The following is a 24,301-nucleotide window of genomic DNA, read 5'->3' as shown; positions in this document are numbered from 1 at the left end:
ACACCTGCATGAAATGTCAGAGGTATTTCATCTCTTACTCTGTTAAGAGCCTTGAGATAATGAATGTAGTGATGTGGCGCTATATAAATAACACTGAACTGAAAATTGAATCCCTGGTGCAAAATTGCCGTAAAGGTGCAATGTGTGCTCATTTTGCAGTGGTGCAAAATTTATGTAAAATGCACGATTGCAGAATGCCAGAGATACAAGGAGACAGCAGAGAATATGCTCCTTATATCCATGTCTCCAATTTGAGACCATTGTCCTTCAGCTATAATGTGAATCTTCTGGCTGTCAAACTGGGAAAGAAAGAACACTGGCTAAAGGCCACTTGTCTTCTCACTGAGCCCAGATCGTGTTCGCATTGTCAGTCCTGGGCAGCTCAATACAGACTCATATCTACCCACCACTGTACCGTGTGAAGGTGAATCTAAAAATACATAGACATTCAGAAACATAGATATGACTGGGTTTGGATTTTGATGAGTTTGGTGTCACCCCCTGATCTCAACCTGCTTCACCTATTTTAATCATTCCTTGTGGTATCAAGCTGCACCACAAATTCTGTAGCCTAAGCCTTTATGGCAGCAGCCATCAAAATGCAAAATGATCATTTCTATCTCCATGACAATTAGACCCCAAACATCTGGGACACTCACACCAGGGTTAACAATCCAATTATTCCCATGCATACTGTAATTATAGTGGGAGGCAGCAGTTTATTAAGGACATTGTAGATTTCCTCTCATACAGCAGTTGTGTCTGGATCAGACTGTGTAACTCTTCGGTCATACTCCTATTCTAGACTATGCTGTATGAAGTATTTCAAGAATATACTGTAGTTTGACATTTTAGGAAATACTCTTATTTGCTTTCTTGCCAAGTGTTACACGAGAAGATTGATACCACTCTTGCAACTGTATGGTCTTTGTAGTAGCTGGAGTCAGCAGCTTGTTAGCTCCGGAAAGCATAAGACAGTAAACAGTGGGCAACAGCTCGCCTGCGTCTGTCCTACAGTAACAAAATCTGCCAGGTGATACAAACGCTCACTAATTTCTGTGTCTCATAAAGTTTAACTGATACAAAAATCAAAGTACAAAAATGACGATGTACGAGTCTATTTCATGGCCAGGACCAGTAACTTCCTGGAGTCTCTGCTGGTTGCCAAGCAATTGCTCCCAGCCAAGAAATAGTCCAGTACATTCCCTTGGACATAGTCAGCATAGCTGTTCCTAGTATTTATGCTAAGCTACACTAATACTAGCCGTCCTCAGCTTCATATTTATCACACAAACATGAGGGTGCCATTAATCTTATAATTCTCAGCAAGAAATCGAGCGGCTACATTTCCCATAATGCAACAAGGCCTATTCCTTGAAACTTTAATTTTATCGTTAAAGTTAAAGAGGAAGTTCCTCTTGCAGCCAACTGAAAACACATTAATATAAATTGTTATAAAACACGTGAAATGTATGTAAAACATTTTGTATGAAATCCACTAAGATCATATAAAACAGTTTGTACATCGACCTGTAGCCATCACCATCCAACCGTCATCAGTGGTTGAAGTATAATCACCACCATCAGCCAGTGGATAGACAAAACGGGTGCAGAAAATTAAAGTTAAATTGACACTAACAACGTCAGTGTGAGATCCCTCCGCGCCTAATTGACTACTCGGTGTGAGCCGCTGCACCTGTCTCCACGCTGCTTCTCCCTCCGCCTCCGCCTCCGCTGCCCGCATCATCTCCTCCTGCAGAGCCGAGCGGAGCAGCAGCGTCTCTCCCTCTCTCCAGCTCCAGCTTTATGTCTGTGAGGGCTTCCCAGCGCTCAGTGGGGATATTTCATCGATGCTCTCCACCTAATGTGACAATTTCATACAACTGCTAGAAAGACCGGCTGAAGCAATGGGAGCTTTTGGAGTGTTAGTGGGGATATTACAGTACGCGGGACTTTACATTCAACTTAACGCAGCTCTAAACGTCGGGCACGGCGAGGTGGACAATCACATCTCTGGGAATGGTAAGTTGCTTTTCGCCTGTTTGTTGGTGGTTGCTTAAATGGAAAAGGAAGCTGATAATATTATATGATTTCCACTGTTGAGGAGTGGCTGGGTGGGGTTCAGTGAAGACTGACTGTTCTTGATCACATGGTGATCTTTTTTTCTTTATTACTTAATTGTCTTTGTTATGAAGAATTGCATGTAGATTATTCTTTTCAGTATCATTTCTGTCTGTGATAAAACTTCTGAATATGCACTTTTATCATGTTTTAATTTTTCCATATGAAAGTAGTTGAGTATAGAACAAGTTGGTGAAGCATTTTGATCTGCCTGATATTGACAAATCACTTTCAATAACTTATTAGGGCTACTCAGAGCACATTCAAACTGATTAAGAATTAGTTTAATTATAACCTGTTTAGTTTGACATAACAAGCTTTTTAAACCAGTTTACAATAAGCTAGTAGCTGCTGACTAAAGTATCTGTGTTTCATTATTTCTGCATAAAATTATTTTATGAAAAAAATTAAATAAAATTCTAGTAAGACTAGAATGAGCTACACAATCACTGTGGACCAAATAATGCAGTACAGCACACTGTTATAGTGGGATCAGGATGGAAATTTAAAATTACTGTTAGTTTACCTGTAGCAGTTGAAAATATTCTGATAATAAGATGAGATAGCTCCAGGAACTAATCCTGGAAATTTTAAATATTAATTTGATTTTGGTCTGACTTTACTTAACACAAGACTGACTCAACTGTCTGACTGACCCAAGGCCTAGCTTTGCATACGGTACACATAAGATCACACCTGAAAGATATAGTCCTCACAACCATCTCTAGTCATGTATTCGAGAGTTTTAAACTCTAAACCACCAACCAATGTTGTGGCACAAATATTCTTCTCTGACCTGAGGATCCCAGAATCCTACTAACCTAATAACATAAATAAAAAATAATAATTTTAATAAATGCTTATTATTTTTATGAAATGTTTAAAATAGTTTTTTGGGCTTTTTTGTCTTTATTCAATAGTCAACAGTAGAAAACAACAGACAGGAAACCTGAGGAAAGACGGGGTGACATGCAACACAAGTCCCCAGTCAAAATACTACCTGCTATCCAAAACATGTTTAATTCATTTTGTAAATAATCAGCTTTGTATGTGAAGGTGCACATCATTAGTTACATCAAATAATAAAAATAAAATAGCATCACTGACACCAAAAACAAATATTGTTTCAAATCAGTTGAACTATAAACCCACAAAAGACCAACAGTTCAGTTTGTCAGCTGTTAAAATGAACACAGTGTTACCAGATTCATTGATGATAAGAAGCATGCAGCCCAGCTTTGGCGGGGGGTCTAGTCTGAATGACATGGAATAGCAACTTGTACAGTAACACAAGCCAAGGTGAACCGTAAAAAAGAAAGCACAAGGGCATGTGCCTCCAGTGTTCTTGAGACAAATTACAGCTCCTGCAGGCTAAGGAGAGGGGCTCTGGGCTGCACTATGTGCTTTTTATGGAGGTGGGTGAAGGTGTTGGATGCTCTGTTACTGTACTTTGTCATAATTCATATTCACAGCTGAGTGTTGAAACAAGACTCAGGGGTTGGTGCTTGTCCACGTTCTAGCTACTTCTGCTGCTGCCTTCAAGTGGCTCTGTTTTGTTTGCTGTGGTTAGACACGTATATTGATGACTGATCGATCACGTCAAATGACCTGTTACTGCATTAACCAGTCAGTGACATTCTCCACTGATGAACCTCCACTAAAAGAGGATGATCCCTATTCTGTGAAACATGCAGTAAAACTGTATTTTCTTTTAATTAACGGACATCATGCAGAATATGCTGTTCCATATATTATAGTGTATATTGTCTGATAGTGATAGTTGAAGTACACAGTGACAGTTTGATGCTGTAGGTCATCCTCATCCTTGATATGTTTTCGTTTCCTAAATGAAGCGATCAGACAGCTGCTGAAAATAACTTTTATTTTTAGCTCAGATTAACATCCAGCAGTGCTAACTGTTTCAGATGAGAACTTACTAATTTTGCAAAATAAAAAAATGAAAAAAAAAGCTGTTATTTGTATCAGTGTCAGTGTTTTTTAAAGACATTTTTACCTACTAACAATTTCTCCAGCAGCACCAGTTATCTAATTTGAGTCGATAATCACTTCATCACAGTGTCTCACTGACCGTCCCTTGAGCCCTCTCTGCTTAGCATGTTAGCTTTAGCTTGATCACTATAGATGAGTGCAGCAGTTCTAAATGGATTGAATGTCTTGGGCAGGTTAGAAAATCAATTAGTAGCATTTGTCCCATAGGGAGTTAATTAGAGTTGGCTATAATCGTTGTGCTCTCTTTCCCACTCTGTGACTCAGACTGGCCATGAAGAAGAAAAGCCTCGGGGTGTGGAGCCTTCTATTTTCACTTTTAAACAACAGCAGCTCCAGCACCAAAAGAGAGAGTTGCGCTATCCTTTGTGGTTAAATCATCCTGAGAAGATTTTTTTATTTTTTTTTAATCTGGCTCTTTGATAAATTGCTCAAACAGAGGGGAGCTGAGCCCTCATGTAGAGCAGAGAGGCTGGATGCACTGCTCTGAAGAGAGCTTGTTAGATAAAGCCCCGGCTCATTTGTAGGTGTATCCGGTTTGGCCCCTGCCACTTGAGCTGAAGTGTAAATCGAGTCACCTGCCATGCAAAATTATATGTTGTGGGTGAACACGAACGACCAGGTTACACGGATCAGTACCTTCACCACATTGTGTCAGAGTGTGACTCTCATGCTCCTGGGTCTCAGCGGTGAAGAAGGAGGTGAGACCTAACAGTTGGTGGTGTTTGTGCATGTGTGGTCTTGTGGTGAGTTTCTGTCCTTGTAGACTGCATATAATACAAAGTGATGACGAAGCCACATGTGGTTTCATCATAAATTCCCAACCTTTCATTTCCTTGCAGTGTTAGTGCTCTTTGGCAGCGTTCATCCTGTTATCCATCGTGAGCATACCACTTTCACAGTGTGGGGGCGTGTACCAATTCATTAGGCTTCCAAACTGTCTGGGATCCTCTGCCAGTCCTCTCCTTGGTGTCCTCTTAATGAGGATGGCCAGCCCAGGCAGTTTGCATTGGCTTTCAATTTAATGGAGCTCTGACTGTGCAAGAGGAGAGGGGGAGGGGGGCAACAGATTGTACAGTCATGCTGTCACAGCGGAGGGTGCTGGCAGAGGCTCGGGGGGAGAGAGAGCAGGAGAGTGAGAGGATGGTTGACACAATGCTCACCTCAAGAGGCTGCTGGAGACAGGAGTAGATTCGAACATGTTGCGATTTGAAGGGACAGCTGCTTCCTCTGGTGACGCAGTAATCTCTGGCGTGTTTGTCATGACCCGCTGATGAAAAAATTATTTGTCTGTTCCACCGTTCCACTGATCTTTCTGTGAAAAAATTAATCACATTTTCTAAAGACATGAATTGGAATTTGAACATCTTAATTAAACCCGTTTTTTGGAGTCATTCATTGTTGATTAGCCCTTTCAGTAAACATGAACTTTTGCTTAAGATTTATTTAATTAAAACTACTGACAAAAGAGCCAAACACTTACTCTTGTCTCTAAAAAAAAAAAAAAAAAAAAGGAAAAAAAATGATTGTTAATGAATGTTTTTATTAACAATTAGCTGATTTTTTTTTTTTTTTCAAATTGCTTGTTTTTTTTCTAAATTGTTGTTGATTAATTTTTGTTTTGGCTCTACTAACAGCAGGATCAGATCGTCAAATTTGTTGTGAACCACCAGAGGGAGGAAGATAGCACGCTTGTGTTTTGGCACTGAAGAAAAATCTTAGAAAACTGAAATCACAGGCAGAGATGACACTTTTCCCAAACAGTGAGCCTGAGAAACGTATCTTTGTGTGAACCCTTATCTCTGTGCATATAGCCCACACCATGGACAGAGAGAGCTTCAACATTTAAGGTGCAGAGAAAGTGAATCATTCTGACTCAGATGGTTTATGGATCAGAACGATGGAGGATACACTCTACAGTACATCTGTGATCAAGTCCTGGTTGACTAAGCTCATTTAGACACACTTGAATTGAAATATTTTATCATTAAGCTTCATTAAATTGCAATTCAACTTACAACACTACGAAGGTAAAAACTGCTTCAACGGTCCCATCTCATGAAATCACACGTCACTTAAAGGTTCTCAAGGGCAACACTAGAACAGGACATAATGTTGTCGGCCGTCTCTGGGGAGTCCAGATGGAGTACAGTGGGCATTCTCGAAAATGCCTCCGAGCTCGGGCATGTGTTGTCAACAACACGTGCTACTTTGTGTTGCCGCACACTGGGGGGAGACGCAGAAATAGCCTCTGAGTCTCGTGTCCCAAGGGCTATGAAAAATTCACTCCACAGGCCCAGAGTATCGGCGGCAACAGGCAGACAGCTGCTTGCTTGATTACCGGCTCCGTTCTTATTTCATTATTTTACCTTCCACCTTGAATGGAGGTTGAAGGTCTCTCAGCAAGTGAATATTTCCCAAAGGAGCCTCCTGAGCGTTTGCCTCACCACTGAGTCTGAATCAAATACAGTGTTATTGACTTTCTGGCAAAAACCAAAACAGCTAATTGTTTACCATTGTTGTGTGTGCCCCCCCCCCACCACCACACACACACACACACACACATTTGTGTATAGGCTTTCTCTTGTACAGTAACTGTGCTGTACAGAAATCCCTTGACACAGTAAGTCAGGGCGGTAATAATAGTCACAACTGCAGGCATAACATTTGACTCACCTGTGACTGTAAGAGGTGCTGGAACACTATAAACATCCTGCTATTGAGAATACGATGATTTTATAAAACTGACTTCATCTGGCTGCTAAATAAAATAATATCATCTTTGTATTGGCATGTATTGAAGAAACGTCTTTCCAAACCTCTACAAAGTGCTGAAGGTTTTTCCCATATTGACTAACCAAGTATAACTTCTTCCTCTAGTTGGTTATCCACATGTAGGATTAACGCTTTTTAAGACCAAGATAAATATCTGCAGCTGGTCTTTTTATTACAGGAGCTTCCTGTTGTTTCATGCACCGTTCCCTTGGGGCTTCCCTGGTTATTAAAGCCATTCATCAAATTAGTGAAATACCTCTTCCCACAGGGATTCTGTTCACGGGCTATTTACATGCACCTTGGTGGAAGTTAGGATGTTAAGCTGGATTTTTATGTCTTGGTATTTACTGTGTCTGGTTTTTCCTCCTCTCAATGAATCATTTCTCTTCCTCAGTGCCCTGCGGATCTGACTCAAATAGAGGTATTGAGTTAATGAACCCGAGCTGTCCCTGTAAGGTGGCACCCTTTCAGATGAAAAATGTTTGCACTTAACTTAGAGGAGGATTTCCACATTTCTCCCAGCTACCAGGGCATCATTTCAAATGTCTTACTCTTTCAGATCCTTTACATGAGCATAAGGTATACGCCAACATTCACAAAGTCCCTTATTTCATGCTTTGTAATGCAAGCATGTGTTGAATATACTCTTTCTGTAATGTATTTATTTATTTATATTTAGAATGTCAGAAAAGACGATAGACAAAAAGACAAAAATATCAGTGGAAGTTATTTAAAATGTGTCATTTCTGTGTAATTTTCAACTTGTGCAATGGTATTATTAGCTTGCTAGCCTCACTAGCTCCTGTAGTTTATTTTTTTAATTTTTTTTTTTTCACTGTTGCACTGGGTGACATGTTTTTCATTACCCTGACCAAAAGCATTGCAGTTTATTTAAAACCTCCACATATGTTGTTCTAGTGGTGCTGAATAACTAGAAGACCAACTGTGTATAAATGCGCAGCCTCAGGTAGTCCCCAATAAAGGCACTATGTACTCCTGAGTGGGTAACATAAAAAACTGCAGTAAATATGCAGTATGTATATCACAATAAATCTGTCTTCAGTAGGAACATTTTTGACTTTAGGAAAGTGTATAGAGATGGACTAACTCATTGTTGGGTTTGGTCTCATGTGATATGTTGACTGTAAGAATACAAGCCTCAAAACAAAACAAAAACACACACACTCACAAGCTTGCAGGGTTGGTGACAAGCCTACCCTGTATGCCTGTCTGACTCTCTCTGTCTTGCTCATACACAAGCACACACACATGGACAAGCAAAGATACGGATGTCACACTTGCTTCTCGTCCATGCTAATAAGCCCTCTGTAATTTAGTCATCCTCAAACAGCTCAAGCTTCCACCATAACAGGGAGGGGGAGCAAGAGGGAGAGAGAGGATCCACGTCACACTGGCACTCAGGCTGAATGTATCCCTCTCATTTTTGCCTGGGACCTGACATGAAAATATACTTAAGAGTGGTCTCTGTTGGGCTTGAGCAGTGTACATGCATTTGTTTATATATTTATGTCCTCCACAGCATTGCTTTCTTTCATTATTTTCTTCCCTTTTCATTTTTAATGAGGCTTTGCTGGATAGCGAGCAGCCGCCCTGTCTTCTCGTGGCCTCGCTTCTATCATTGCTCCCTGAGCAATATAGTGAAAAATGCCAAGGAGGGCCGTTTTAAAAATGCATGTACTGTACTTGCATCTTCAAACAAGGGTCCCCTGCCTCTACTGGAAGACGGCTCTGACACTACTGCCTTTATGAAAATCTATACTTAGAAAAGGCCAAGCCAGCTATATAGCAGTATAAATCAAAGAAACCAGCATGCTTGAGATTTCCCTGGAAGTCAATATTCACTTCAGAAGTACATGTTTTCACTCTTCTCTATGCCGGTTTGGGGCCATGAAAATTTACCAGTTGAGTCAGATTTTGTGTTGATTTAGCGTTTTACCAAGGTTATGCGATTGATTCCTGGTGAAGCTACTGTGATTAAAGTCAGGAAACAGTTAGATGTCTGCTGAGCAGGCTTGTCAGGTCCTGACGTCGGCACAGCACTCACAGTGTGAGTGTGTTTGTCAACAAGTCGTGTTTCACAGGCAGGTGGAAGATGGTGCATAGCAAACTGAAAGGCAATTTGACAACAACCAGATCGATAAAGCTGAGAGGAGGAGGAGGAGGGAGGAGGGAGGAGGACAGGAAAGGCAGAGAGGTGGGGCCTTTATTTGGACACAGCATGATCTGATGGTGCTGATCATTTGGGATGTTTGCATGAAGCTCTAGGACCTTATCTGTTATAATGGTTATAACATTTTTTGCATTTGTGACACCCTGTGCATGATATCATTAGGGATGTCAGTGGAATCGTTACATATTAACATAAAATAAAAAAATTACAAGCAAATTCTGATTAAAAATGAATAAAATTTATCTTGAGAGTTTCTTGATCACTTTATTTATGATTTTCCATACACTTTCCTTATTGCGATACATATGAATATTGTGAACATATTTTAAGTAATATTGTGATACATAACCTGGAATATACTGTATATGTATTATCTCCTAATTCTACAGTAGATATAGATTATCAATTTTATGTCATTCAAATCAAATGAATGAACACATAACTATTTGATTCCTGTTCCTTTTATTTATTTACTTATTTTAGTATTTTAGTTTACTATATTTGATTTTGGTAAAAATCAATACAAGTACAATGTGAGATTTAGTAAGAAACAAGTCAATTCCCAAATTATTTTACTACCTGACTCAGTTCATAATCACATCAAATTTAGCACACAGGTACAGTCATGATATCTGTTCGCAAAGATTTAAAGCGCCGGCACAGGTACTGCAGCTCATGAATATGGAGCAGACAGATATCACATGAGGAGGAAACAAAAGATGATGTGGTGTTTTGGTTAGGGTGAGATAGAGACAGAGGACCCAGTCCAGTGCTGTAAAAAGACAAAAAAAATATTATGTTTGACAGAAATTAGATGCATAATCTGAGGAAGAGGCACATAGAGAAACAATATTTTGTTAGATTTTGTTGAAAACTATGGAGGACCACAAATGACACAGAAATACTAATAAAGCATTTCTTTAATTGATAACTAACTGTCCAATATAAATAGACATAATATACTTCTCTAGCAATTAATTTATTAATATATAAATAGATAGACCAGTAATTCATTCTTTGATATTTTAATAGGCAATAAAAAGAGGAATTATAATAAGAATTTACAAATGAAATATTAATCAGTATCAAAAACTTAATAAATATCAAAAGCAGTCAATAAGTACATCATTTAAAAATACATTAATGAATTCATAAATACATAATAGAATTTAAACCTTTATTCAAAAAATAAATAACAAGATTCACAATTGAGAATACAGATTTCATCAGGGCAGTTTCCTTTACAACTGATTACTTTGTTATTAAGCATATTAATTTATAGATAAATAAATACACTTGAAAACAAATGTAATAATTCACATTTTATTGTACAATTATAATGACATGTTTCATTACTATTTCTGCGATACTGTGGTCCACCATAGAACTGAGTTGTGATTGATATACTCCGAGTTCATTATTTGGTGAATATAAACACATGTAACACAATTTCCTTGTACTCTGTCATACTGACAGTCAGTTTTGTTGCCTTGCCTTTAAGCAAGAATGAAGGGAAATTTCATTTTCATACAAAGATTTAGCTCACCTCATATTTCCCCTTTATTAATAGCAAATTGTACTCACCTCCAGTTCTCTGTAGAGTTTACAGTCATTATTAGCCAAGTCTCTCCACCATCATGTCCATCTAATCTGAGCTCTTCCCTCAGTTTCTTCAGCTTTTCTGCAGTCAGTATGGAGCCATTCTTGGTATAATAAATGATCACCATTAGTCTGTATATCCCCACAAACCCCAAAAATTATATTTCATGGTGTTAAAGGACACTTGTCTCTGCGGTTTACAGAAAAGGAGATCCTCAGAAATGTTAATGTTAAAACGTAGAGTAAGAGTAATATATAAATAATAGAAAATTAAATAAAGAGCAGATCTCCTGAAATAATAATGCTTTATTGAATAATGTAGCACCTGGACATATCTTTCTATCTCTGTATCTCAAGGCCTATAGTATGAATGATGTAGTGAAAAGTTCTTTGGCCAAGACTTAAAAAGCAACAAAAGCTCTTATGCACATTTGAGACAGAAACCCTGAAGAAAGTTTCATTGTCAATATGTCAAAGTTCCATAAAAAATTTCAATGAAAATGAAGAAAAATGAACAAAACCATATCCATTAGTGAAGACAGAAATTGAAGGAAGCACATTATAACTCCATTTACAAGCACAAAGACTGTCAGGCCATAGGGTTATTGTAGACTGTAATACATCACAGGAGTTGATTGACTTCATGTCATCTATAAAGCATAGTTAATACATTTTCCTCTGCCAGCTCGGTCAAAATGTCACCAATAAAACCAATTTCACAAGAGAGCTTTAATTTGTAGTGTGCAGTTACCTCTCTGTTTTTATTGCACTGATCTTTGTGTCCAATACTCAACCCAGGGAGGTTTTGTGGCTGTGCACACTACTATCTGTTATTGGACGTATTTTCATTTTCATGGTATTGTTACCTAAAGATACAATGAACATTTTTTTCATTTTGGATTAATCTGCCAATTATTTTATTGAATAATCATTTAAATAGCTGTGAAAAAATGTCCATCACAGTTTCCCAAAGCCTGAGTTGATTTACATTTAGTCATTTGGCAGATGCTTTTATCCAAAGCAACTTACAAGTGAGGGACAATAGTAAAGTTTCAGTGCAACTATTCAATAAGTGCAAGGAGATCGATTAAGAAGTGCACCAAAAGTTCATAGTAAGTGCTAGTTAGGCATGTTGGGGTGTTAGAGGTGGCAGGAGAGGAGGTGCTTTCAAGAGAGGTGAGTCTTGAGGTCAGAGAGGGACGCCCCTGCTCTGATGGCATTTGGTAGCTTGATCCAACCTCAGGGAACCACAGATGAGAACAGTCTGGACTGTGATTGTTTTGTGTGCAGGGATGGCAATGCCATCGACAACAATCCTTGGAGGAGCACAGAAGGAGAATAACCGAGAAGGAACATAACCAACTAATTGATTGAATTGATAGTTTCAGCTCTACTTTCACCATCCAAGTATCAAAAAGTAAAGGCAAGACGGAAATGACTATATCTATTTGGATGTATACACTTAGATATAGATCTAACAATTGAAAGACCCTTTACAAACCTTTCTAATATAGCTCATGGACATAGCTAATGATATGGCTGGTTTCTGCTTGCACAGCCACACATTTGCTGGGGGACACCAGAAAAATTTGTTGTTTATTCAACAGAAATGCCTCTTTACCAATTTTGGACAGACTGTTGCATACTTTACTTTAGAGAATTATTTGTATTGCCGCTTTTTCCTTTTTTATGCGTCTGCACCGGCGACAGGGAGTGGTGAAGTGACCCGGACCATGCACGTTACATGCGCTCATGCGAACCCCCAATGATAGGCAGACAGAGAGGGCCAGTAGAGAGACTGACACCACTGGGGTGGTCCACCAGCCCACCGATGCGGCGGCCTACCTGATTTGTCCTGGTATGCTTGCAGACTATGAAGGGTTTTGTGGCACCTGTATGGTGCACCTGCGTAGAAGACCAGCGGTCAGAGTGAAGATCAAAAGCTAAAAAAAAATCTAGCTAACTTAATGATGGCTAGTTAAATCTAGCTTTCTCTGTCTCCATCTGACTTTGACAGAGGGGACATCACATGTCTCCACTTTATCTGTCAATTCAAATTAAAAGCCCTCTGCAGATTCATGTAATTGCAACATTCAGTCCCTTATATACGTTTCACATTACATCCAGCCCATCCTTGACCACGATATATCAGGAACTTTACATCTGGCACAAATGTGCACTTATTAGAATTTGGTGGTCAAAGGTCAAGGTCACTGTGACCTCTCAAAACACATTTTTGACCATAACGCTAGAATTTATACACTAATTATGATAAAATATACTTAATTCCCTTTAGGAAATTCCATACAGTCTTCAATACATATATGAGTCTGGATGTAAACTGCTACTTTACTGGTTGGCAGAGACATAAAACTGCGAGGCTGAAGCTAGTTGAAGAATGTAATATCTCACAAATGTCTTTTGATCTCTCTCTCTGCTGTGTCTACATTTACTTTTTTATGAAATAAGTTAATGCATGATAGGCTAAAAGAGAATAACAACAATTGTATTTCATCTGTGTGGTGAAAGAAACAAAAAGGAGGCAGAGTTTGCAAAACTGCAGATGCATTACTTTTTTATAATGCTTCCAGCATAGTGTGGGGAGTCTTCCATAAATGTATTTTAATTTTTCTATCCTTCTCTTCCATCTGTTTGGGAGAAGAGTTTTTACTTTGTGCTTTGATGTTTTTTGAATCGTTGTGATTCTCTGTGCTTTGGTTGTGTGGTTGAAAGACATTGGTGTGTGTGTGTGTGTGTGTGTGTGTGTGTGTGTGTGTGTGTGTGTGTGTGTGTGTGTGTTAGAGAGAGAAACCATGTGTGTGTTAAGTGTTGCAGAATGGTAATTGGAGAGGTTCTCTTCTGTCTTCAATACTTAGGGACACCTTGTGAATTCATTATGGTACATTTGTGAAAGGAAAATGTTACACCTTTTAACATACATTTCAAATCAGCACAGTTACATAAACACATATATAGCACTGTGAGCTGAATACAAGCCATAGGGCACCACACACAGTGAGACACACACATAGGGTAAGTCTCCCAGGATGCTGAACACCTGCCAATGCCAGTGGGCAAGGCTCCAGGAGATGTAGTGAGCTACTCTGAGAGTGTTGGAAGCATCTCTTTATGCCAGACACCAGAGAGCCAACAGACACAGACTGCCCACTCAGCGAGAGAGGAGAAAGTAAGGAGGGGAACTGAATGGAAGGAGGAAGGGAGGTGAGAGTAAAAATGAGGTATAAGGACTAATAGGTAGAAAGTAAGAATGAAAGGGCAATAGAAATGGGAGAGAGAAGAGTAAAAACAGTGTATTTTCAAAAACAAGAAGGGGAGATTTGTGGGAGATGTTACTGAGCCAGCGAGAGAGACAGCAGGAGAGAGAAAGAGCTAAGAAAGGATTTAAACAAGAGAAAGAAAGAGGTGGAAAATTGGGAAAAATCTTGTGTTTGCAGAATCAGGGTCTTATTGGCTGGCTGGGGAAATGGGGAAGTGCAGGAATTACCTTGCAGCTATAAGCCTGTCCTGCTGTAGCTCTGGACTCCCGAGTGTATTTCAGGACTCCCTGTGCAGCTCTCTCCTTGACTTGACTTTGACTTCACACACTGGTTTCAAATGGCTGTGGAGACTCAGCTATCTTCATTAATTCACTTCTCCTTCATACTATACTTTGGTTGTAAGTTGCATTAAACTAGTGTCTGGTATATATTTGTTGGTATATATATATATATGTATATATAGTCAGTCGTTAAATCTATAAAACAAAGATGAATAAAGACAGAAAACCATATTGCTTCATGATAATTTCAAATCATAAATAAACTCTAACCAGGGAATGTTTTAAATATTTACTTGCAAATTAACTACAAGAAACTGACAGTTCACTAAGCTGTGCAACCTTTAGCCATCTGTGTTCTGCGGCACATTTACAAGTGATAACTATAGATTTACCACTCTTGGTAAAATTCTTGGTCATTTTCAAAACAATGGGTTCTTTATTTCAGATGGACAAAAGCCAGCTTCTCATTTCTAGCTGGCAACTGTGCATTTTGCCATCTTAAATGACAACTATCAGATTTAATCAGCTGTAGCCAACTAGCTAATTAAGCTTTGGAGCTGCTAAGATTAGCCTACACTGGTATAGCAGCATCCAGGACCTGCTTCCACACATTGGAGATAATAATAGAAATAACATGAATGGGTATTTTTCTTTTAATGTAACCTTCAACCTTACAAATATCCCGGGCTTTGGAGATAATGCTGGCTTAGGTTACTACTTTGTATAAGCTAGTTAAATATTTTGCACCTTGTTAATAACTGTTTAATCCATTTCTTACACTTTTGTTTTCCATCCAAACTCTTTCTATTCGGAGTACGGTTGTTGCGACAGCCCCGTGCACACAGCTTCTACATGTAGAGAAATCTGAATCCTTACAGGCCTGCTCTGCCTAGTATGGTTGCTAAACTAAGATTAGACAATTGCTGTTTAGTGAAGGGTTTTAGCGAACAGTCAGTTGATAGTGGAATCTATTCATTTTCTGTTGATCAACTTCTCAGATAATAATGTCTGCATTACTTTAGTCAATTAAGTTAAATTGTATATATTTTCATATTATCCCATTTTCTATGCTAACTTGCTTTTGTGTTGTTTGCTGTGCGCTCCAGAAACATCTTTTTTCTCTGCAGGAACACAGTCTCTTCAAAGTGACAGATGCTGCTGTCTGTGCTCTGCCGCTGGCTGTTGATACTGTATCTTGAGGACAAAAAAAAAAGTGCCAACACCTGCATCGAATACTAAGAAAACTCATATGATTGAAATGCCACCCTTTGTTGTTTTGCTCATATATTTTATGCACAGTGAAGTTCTCTGCTATTCCAGGCTCCAGCTCTGGCACCATATGCTCAAAACACATTATTACAAGACATAATGATAAATTTAGTCACACCTTCTGTGCTCTTCATCAGACATCCGAGAGACGGAATGCCACTCTTGAATAATAAGATGTAAAGAGGAAGATAAAAAGTGAAAGAAATAAGAAGATGACTAAATAAAAAGTGAAAGTTTTTTACTCATACAGCGCCTTTGAAAAAACTCAAGGTCTGAGTGTTTTTTCAAACATAATGTTAACACTGTTACAGGAACAAGGATCCTTGGCATGAAAGTACAAAGAAAATGTCTTTTCCCAGAAATATAATATGCCATATATATATAAAATATGTAAGACACAAAGACATCAAATGCACATTTTGCCTCCACCTTTCCCCCTTCACAATATATTTTTTGAGAGTGAAAGGAGTTTGTGGTTATCAGTCGATTGACTCACAAAACTTTTGTGTAAAATTCAATTAGCTGCTGAAGAATTATAGCATACACTGTGCCGATACGTCTAAAATAGCTCCTCTTGCATGTTTCTTTCAAAGGTTATAGGTTTGGTTACATTACAGTTTAATTTCTGAATCCTTTAACTTTATAATAAATGTTGCTATTTTTGAATCTCCTCGACTTGCTCGGTACAGATTGGATTGCTTTGTTACCCTGACATGCTGATTTTCCTGCCATCAGGAAAGCCTCCCATCATCAGATGAAAGTGAATCATTATGCCAGCTGTGATTACAGTCTACACTGGCATCGGAGGAATAGTTAGCGCCACAGGAAACTGTCCCAGAAAATGCGTCCCACAGTGCAGCAGAATCACATGGAATGAGTGCAGGAGCATTTAATGTTTTTTGTCTCGTTTTTGCTTTTAACAGAGCTGCACACAAATCAAGATCACACCCAGGAAAAAAAAAAATTGTTGGCTTCGACGTCTAGTTATCTTTGTGTCCTTCTGTTTTGCTGTCTTCGGGTCTTCCTCCAACCTAATGATAGTTTAAAATGAAACAGTCAGTCATATCTGTTAAATGCCTATTTTCTGTTTGTTTCACCTTTGGCATTTTATTTCACACCACAGTTTCAAACCAGAAATCCTAGTAAGACATACTTGTAAAATGCCTCTGTTGTTTTGTACAAGCACATGATAAAACTTGATTCAATTAAATTATTATGTATTTAATCTGCAGTACTCTATGTAATATGTAGAAATAATGTGGCCAACCTTACCTCTCACCCACTTATTTTACTTATATGGCACATAAAAGGTAAAAGATTAATAAATACAAGAATAAACTCTCAAATTAAATACATTTTATTTTGCCTTCTAAAATGTTGTGCATGCCTGATTTTAAAATTGTAGGACCAGAAATGAAATAAATACCTTTTCTGTGTTTTATCCTGAATAGTTTTTAACAAAGTGCTTTACTGTGTATCTTCATTATGTGTCATTAGCAGTCATTAGTAGATGGATGTTGCTTTTGTCTCTCTGTTGATGAGGACCACAACATGTGGTTGAAAGCTCCAGAAAACCTTGCATTAAGAGTCCTGCTTCTAGGGTGAAAAATGAACTCTCAGCTTCAACCTTTAATACCTGTTGTGTCACTTTCACCACAGTGTCATGCTTTCTACTCTTACCCTCTGTACCTAAGCTTCAGGCCATGTGTTGTATAGCGCACCCCTCACTTGTAGCTGACAGGTATGAGAATTGTGCGTTCTCTGTTCTTCATGAGATCTGCCTCCTAGGATGAGAAACCAGGAAGAAAGTGTGTTCTCTGCCCTTGTATCCATCAACATCTTAATATGGATTCACACTGAAGGATGGAGATGGGACAAGACAGGAGAGATAGACTGAATTTGACAGAGACGTATCCTTATCTCACCTGTTATTTTTCAATCTGAGGAGAATTTGCATAATAGAGGGGAGCTAGACAGAAAAGTAAAAGAAGGCGTTATTCTCAAGTGGCTTGAGTTTGCTCCTTTTTTAACCATCAAATGCTGCCTGCTCATACGTAACAGACGTTCATGTTGCCGTGACAAAAGCATGCACAATAATATAATGTAACACTGTACATATTCAGGAAAACATTTCAAGGATTTAAATCCTAAACATGGATACATTCTATCTATACTGTCTATACTCTAGCCAGCGTGTTTATCTCCCAGCGGAAGAAATAAAACATATACACATCTTTAAATACTTTAGTTTTGGCTTTCAAAAGATGACTCAGTAGCTTCTCGGGGGATGTGGGCTGTGTCTTAACTTCAGTCTCTGAATGCATTTGCAGTTTCCAGCAGAACCATCACTGGGAGAACATTAACGGAGGTACATGCTGTGCATAAAGCTTTTTTGTATTTTTCACCAACAAATATTGATATTAAACATTTGGCAGGTATTTTCATTCTGAAAATGTAAGAAAAAAAGTGTATGAAAGTGTTGTTGATGCATTGTTCATATGTAAGGCTTTGCATAATAAGTGAAAAGTTATTGCAGCAAAAAGTATTGTTAAGTCAACAGACTGGACACTTCTCTGTGTGTGTGTGTGTGTGTGTGTGTGTGTGTGTGTGTGTGTGTGTGTGTGTGTGTGTGTGTGTGTGTGTGTATTTAGCTTTTCAGCTCCTCTCAGCCTTTCCTATCACATTTCCCCACTTTCCCATCTATCTTTCTCAGCTCTTTCTTCTCACCACTCGCTTCAGTTCACCTCTGCCCTCATCCTTCTTTTCTCTCTTTCCCTCTCTTTCCTCTTCCTCCACCCTTCTCGGCCCCTGTACGGCTCCATCCCAACAGTACGTCTCCTCCTGACAAATGAGGCCACTGCCTGGCCGCCAGCAGCGGTGCATCAAGGGCGCAGTTCCTGAGGGCCCAGTCAGTCAAACCACACCGAAGCCATCTCCATCCGTCTCTCTATTCTCAGCCATTTTTCCTCCCATCTTCCTCCTCATCCCCCGGGATCCACTTTGCACAAGGCCGAGCGAATGTCAATTAGAGATACGGTGACTAACTCCTCTCTTTGCTCACCTGGTCTAAAGATTCTCAGTCCATCTGTGTTTGACAGGGTTTCTCTGAAGGAGGGTTAGTGTGTAGATGGGAGGTAGAATATTCCCCATAGATGGAGCTGACAGTTTATTCTGTGATCACACTTCAATTACAACAATGGGCTTTATGTGAAATATTTCACTGTTTTACCTAACAGTTGTTCGCACATCATTCCTACACCCATGTGTGTGTATGATGAGAAAAAAATGGGATTTGTTTTTAGGAGCAGAAAGCATTACAATAAATACCTGGAATAATACAAATTACATTCACATAGCCTTTACAGGAATATTGTTAGTGAAGCTCGTCAATGCTGTTCTCTCAACTGTTGTGGACTTTATTTGATGTGGTAGAGCTGGTGCATTTTGCTCATACAGTAACATACCTGTGGTTCAGTTTGGAGGAAAAAGTCACATGAAGATTGTTGAAGGCAAACACCTAATTTACATTACAACAGATTCTTGACATTTTTATTAAAAATCAGTCTTACAACTTTAGAGCTGAACTTATCAATATTTTTTAATTACTTATATATAGAATAATTAGCGAACATAGTGGAGCATTTAGCAAACTAAATAGGTGAATATTTCTCTCATTACATGGTAGACACCAAAACAAAGCTAGAAAAATGTTGGACTTAGATTCACCAGGTGGCCAGTAGCATGACTCCAAATGAAAGACAAAGCTCTAAGATGATATTATATATTATGTAATAATATAATAAGTCCCTGCAATCACAATGGTGAATTTGAATCGCAATGCAGAAGCATGTTATTAGCTGTGTTAGTAGCTATGTAGCTACGTGTTTGTATAGAGCAGTTTATGTATTTCAGTCAAAGCTTCAGAGGTTTCTATGTGAGTGCAGTTTAATTTAGTTGTAAGTGAGGACCGAGCTCATTGGAGCACTTGTTGAAAGTGAACAATAAAAATGAATCCTCTTTTTTATTTAATATTTATTAGTAAATTATAGTGATTCAAAAGTGAAAATGCTGACCACAGCACAAACAAAAAAGTCATTTGTTCATCACAGTTCAGTGATATTTCCCAGCCCTATTAAATATACTCATATAAAATCAATGCAATCAGTGAGACTCATAAGTGTGTATTTGGTGGGCGTGACAACAAGGCTCAGATTGATTCTGTAGATTTACATGTAATGACTGCAGACCACCTTGGAAGGTTGTATGTGATTTATACTTTCACTATTCAGTATATTGACTATATTATGATTAGAATGGTCAATACTGTGTGACTGTGTGAGCATGGTGTTTGCACTGATTCCAAGTTAATTGTACAAAAGAGCAAAGGCAACATAAAGTTCAATTTCATGTTATTTCTGACCGGTGACTAGGTTCGGTTTATTGTGTATGCTTCTGTTTCAGCTTTTTATACGCTGTTACAGTAATTTATAATAGCTGTAATAATGTATGATTTATATTTAATTTGAAGCTGTCACTCATGTTGATTTGATCTGCACCCTTAAAATCCTTCACAAGTCAAGTTAAATTACATCTGAAACACCAGAACACAAAAGGAAAAAGGGAAAAAGAAAGGTTCCTGAAATACTTCCAAATGATGTTTGTCTCTTAATTTAATTAAAGTATCATTTATTAACAATAAATTGATTCATGTTTTCTGTATCCCTGTTTTTCTTCTTTGTTTCATTGATTGTAGACTGTACACAGACCGTGTTGTCTCTCTCTGTAGTGCTGAGTATAAGTGGATTAACAATGACTGTGGTTTAAGAAAGTTGAACGTGTGTTTGAACATAAAGGAGTATGTTGGTGTTGTCTCCACTCTGTCTGAGCTTCTCCAGAAAAGAGGGCTAAACAAGGTGTCCCTCCACACTCACACTGCATGCTGAGTCAGATGATGTGTGATGCAGAATGTGCTGCTATGATGAGTTATCATCCATTACGGAAAACTTGTCCAGAGAAAATGATGTTCTTGGTGTAGGTGGCTGCTCTTATAGGTGCATGGGTTTGAAGTGCAGTGATGCTTCCAAATTAGTATATCTGTACAATGTTCAGCTCTGGCTGCTGTATCCACAGAAGGATTATACAATATTCTCGCCACCCTTTTACTTCAGTTTATGTTCTATTTTCTTGACACTCCCCTGGAAACTAAAACGAAAGGTCATTCAACCTGCAAAAGGGCTCTTTTCTCTCGCTTTTGGAGAAATTATGAAGAAAACTGGTCACCAAGTAACCTGGGCAACACTTCCATTTGATAAGTAGTACTGGTTTGTTAAGTGGATAATCTCTCTTTGAATTACTCCTTGCTATATTTAGTTTGCTACCAACACCTTACTTGTATGTCATGCAGTTTTTCCCTGGCTGAAGTGTGATGCAGCAATGTCACCAGTGAAATGTTGTCTCAGAGCACCCTGAGAAATACAAATCTAGAGGATTTGGGTTTCTGTCATTGTGGGGATGTCTTAAACCCATCATTTCCCTCAACCTTTCTTTTTTTTTTTCTCTCTTGCAGCTCTTTTCACAGAGGTGCCACACGACATCACGACGCAGAGCGGTGAGGATGTAGAGATGGCTTGTTCCTTCCGTGGGGCGGGCTCGCCCTCCTACTCCCTGGAGATCCAGTGGTGGTACATCAAGGACCACAGAAACTGGCAAAAGAAGTCAGCCCAGATCACCAATTATGTAAGCTGCAAGGGAAAACAGTTTTCTTTTGTTGTTTTTGTTGAATGTATTGATGCAGAGATACTTATAGCCCAGAGGGTACTTTTACAGTTGCCAAGGGAAAGCGCCACTGATTAACTCATCTAAACTTAACTTAAAAAAAGGAACTGAGATTTGATTAAATATATTCACATATTTGAGTTAAGAAAAAACAGAACAGCCAAATAGCATCACAAGTTGCTGTGAAGCTGTTCTTAAATTAATTAACTATTTATATACCTGATGTTAGGTAGCAAAATAGTTAACTTAAAATAATGAATTAACTTTTTTAACTTATGATATTGTTAGCTAAAAGTAATATGTAGTAGTAGTACTACATATAACATACATATAACATACATACATACATACATAGTACTACATAGTACTCCTTTCACTCTCACTAATAGTACTTGAAATAATTAGCTAATAGTGGGGATGTGGATTATAGATGACAAATCAAAATAACATGAACACTGACAATTTACAAAAACATGAAAAACCTTCTTTATTGAACAAGTATTGATCAACATCCAGTTTTTAATCCATTCATAAGAACACATAATTTGAACATGGAAGGTGTCGATAAATGTTTACATAAGATATGTATGAAGACAGTACTTATTTTTATTTCTGTGTAATGTAAAAACATCTCGCCCCTCCCACTGGGATTATAAGACATTATAAGAAGGAAAGAAATGCTACAAGCTCAATCTTTATCTTTATTTAGTCTCTAACTGGCTAACTCACAGTAAATGTATATGTGAAGAGGTGACTCTGTCCAAACTATATATTTAGTGGTTCCCAGTAAACATGAGTTATCAGTGAGATGCTTTTGCTCGTTAGTGCTTTAAAACATTATCTTTGACAGAGCTATTTATTTATACGTGGTTTCTGAGAGGGCTTTTTTTTACCCAGTAAATCATATTTCTTCTTCAAGGTTAAACCTTTCTTTTTTAACTGTTAAGTAGACTTATAAATCCCATTGTCAGTTTCACAGTATTTTCCATTTTCGGTTTTTGCATTTCAGTTTATTTGGACACAACTGTTGGACTGAACCTAAAGCTCATTGTATACCAGGCAGAGGGAAATGCAGTATTAGCAATGGCAGAAATCCTCTAGGACGGAAAACGAAGGGATAATTGCTGATTAGCATTTGCCAGCATTGGGGGAACAGGTTGACTCTTTCCCATCATGGGGGAACTCAAGCTCCCATGTTGTGCCTCTAGACACTATAATTGGCACTGAGAAAGAAATAGATTTCAAATTCTGTCTGCTCCATGCATAATTCATACCTATGCCCAAAAGAATACCTCTGTGCCTCTGCATACGCATTCACAGACACACTCCTGCTCAGAGGCCTACGTGCTTGGTGCTGTAGAGTGTGTGCTCATACACACACACATTTAAGCATGCACATGTTAAGCGTGCATACATAAGTACACACAAACACAGATAAAGCTCAGAAAATGAAGTTTTGTTATAAAACTGCTGAAAACATCAAACATGTTCATCCACGATAATATTTGGCTGCTATGAGTCGATGCAAGCAATGAGGTTTCTTTTTGCTTTTTTGCTTTTTTGCTTTTTTTTTATTAGAAAAGTGATAGTGCAGCTATTTGTTTTTGTTGCTAACACATCATCCATATTTCTGTGCAGGTTGTACCCCTGGAGGAGACGTCCAAAGATGCCACCAAAATTAGTGTGAGTTTGATCTGACATCAACTGTCAGCAAGCACAAAGCAACTTCATTGTCAAAGAAAACTAACAGACTTTATTTGTTATCATGAATATGGAAGACGTCCAAGTTTTTGCATGTTTTATTTCTATTTATGAATGGAGTAAATAAAAAGCAACAGTAAATTTTAAACAAAATACAGAAGCAAACATCTCACCTCACTGCGCTGCAGAACAGAGAGGTTCAGGAGATTCTTTGTTCCCACTGCCATCAGGCTATACAACACCTCAGCCATTTATTTATTATCAACTATTGTTATTGTACAATGAGCTAATGGACACATGGATTTACCCTAGGGGATAAATAAAGTATCTATCTATCTATCTATCTATCTATCTATCTATCTATCTATCTATCTATCTATCTATCTATCTATCTATCTATCTATAAAGCTAAGAAAAAGTATAGTCAAGAATTATACAGGATGTGTTGAAGTCATGTAATATTTACCATAAGGCTTTAAATAAGTGTACACCATCTTTTCTCCCCACTAGGTGGTAAAAGTGGCCGGCAGCAACATCTCCCACAAGCTCCGTCTCTCCAGCATCAAGCCATCAGACGAAGGCACATATGAGTGTCGTGTCATCGACTTCAGTGGCACCGTGGCCCAGCACCACCGGGTTTCTGCCTACCTCCATGTGGAGCCAGAGAGGAGTCAGGGGCTGGATAACGTCCGGCTGCAGGAGCCAGGTAACCGGCCGCAGAGGCACCACCCGCACCCCCACCACGAGACAGAGGGCAGGGAACTGAAGAGGAGATCAGCTGGCAGCAACACTGACTGTAATGAGAGCTGTGTGCTTTAGACCTGGCGGCCTGTCTGCCTGTCTTATCTGTCTGTCTGCATGGTCATGACTTATCTCTGACGAGGGACGGTCATCAACACACATGTCACCACAGAGCCGAGGTGTCGATCTTAAATGGACCCTTTGTGTTTCATGGATTCATTTGTCTTTGTCTTTAATATTGTTATTTGGATGCCAATGCTGTTGAATGCCAATAAAGGAGTATGATTTTATTGAAAGTATATATGATTATGTTCTTTTCATTGCTTTGTTTTTTTTGTCTCTGTGCTTTTTCTTATTGCATCAATTTTATGTTAATGTGCAGCAAATCTATAATAGCAAAGGGGCGCTTTTATTTTGTTATTTTGTTTGAGGAGGACTCCCTCAGTGGCTGAACACCTGGAACTTTTCCTCACAAAGTTACAGTAAAACACAGTAGAGTCAGAATTATTATGGCTTACCTAAATAATAAACAGAGCAAAGTTGGGTGTTCACTGAAGCAGACG

The 24,301-nt window shown here is 38.6% G+C and overlaps 1 protein-coding gene across 1 annotated transcript; it reads left to right on the top strand.

Moving 5' to 3' along the window:
- The first annotated feature begins 1,781 nt into the window (after positions 1-1,781).
- LOC111221885 (V-set and transmembrane domain-containing protein 2-like protein) lies at positions 1,782-24,010 on the top strand. The gene is made up of 4 exons (XM_022745475.1): positions 1,782-2,022; positions 21,088-21,257; positions 22,935-22,979; positions 23,508-24,010. The coding sequence occupies exons 1-4, from the start codon at positions 1,908-1,910 to the stop codon at positions 23,814-23,816; spliced, it is 639 nt and encodes a 212-aa protein (XP_022601196.1). The 5' UTR covers positions 1,782-1,907; the 3' UTR covers positions 23,817-24,010.
- The last annotated feature ends 291 nt before the right edge of the window (positions 24,011-24,301 follow it).

The sequence above is a fragment of the Seriola dumerili genome, unplaced genomic scaffold (genome assembly GCF_002260705.1).
Source record: "Seriola dumerili isolate Sdu_G_001 unplaced genomic scaffold, Sdu_1.0 BDQW01000088.1, whole genome shotgun sequence".
In the NCBI taxonomy this organism is placed as follows: Eukaryota; Metazoa; Chordata; class Actinopteri; order Carangiformes; family Carangidae; genus Seriola; species Seriola dumerili.
Note: the sequence above shows the minus strand (reverse complement) of the source record. Positions and strands in the feature narration are given on the sequence as shown.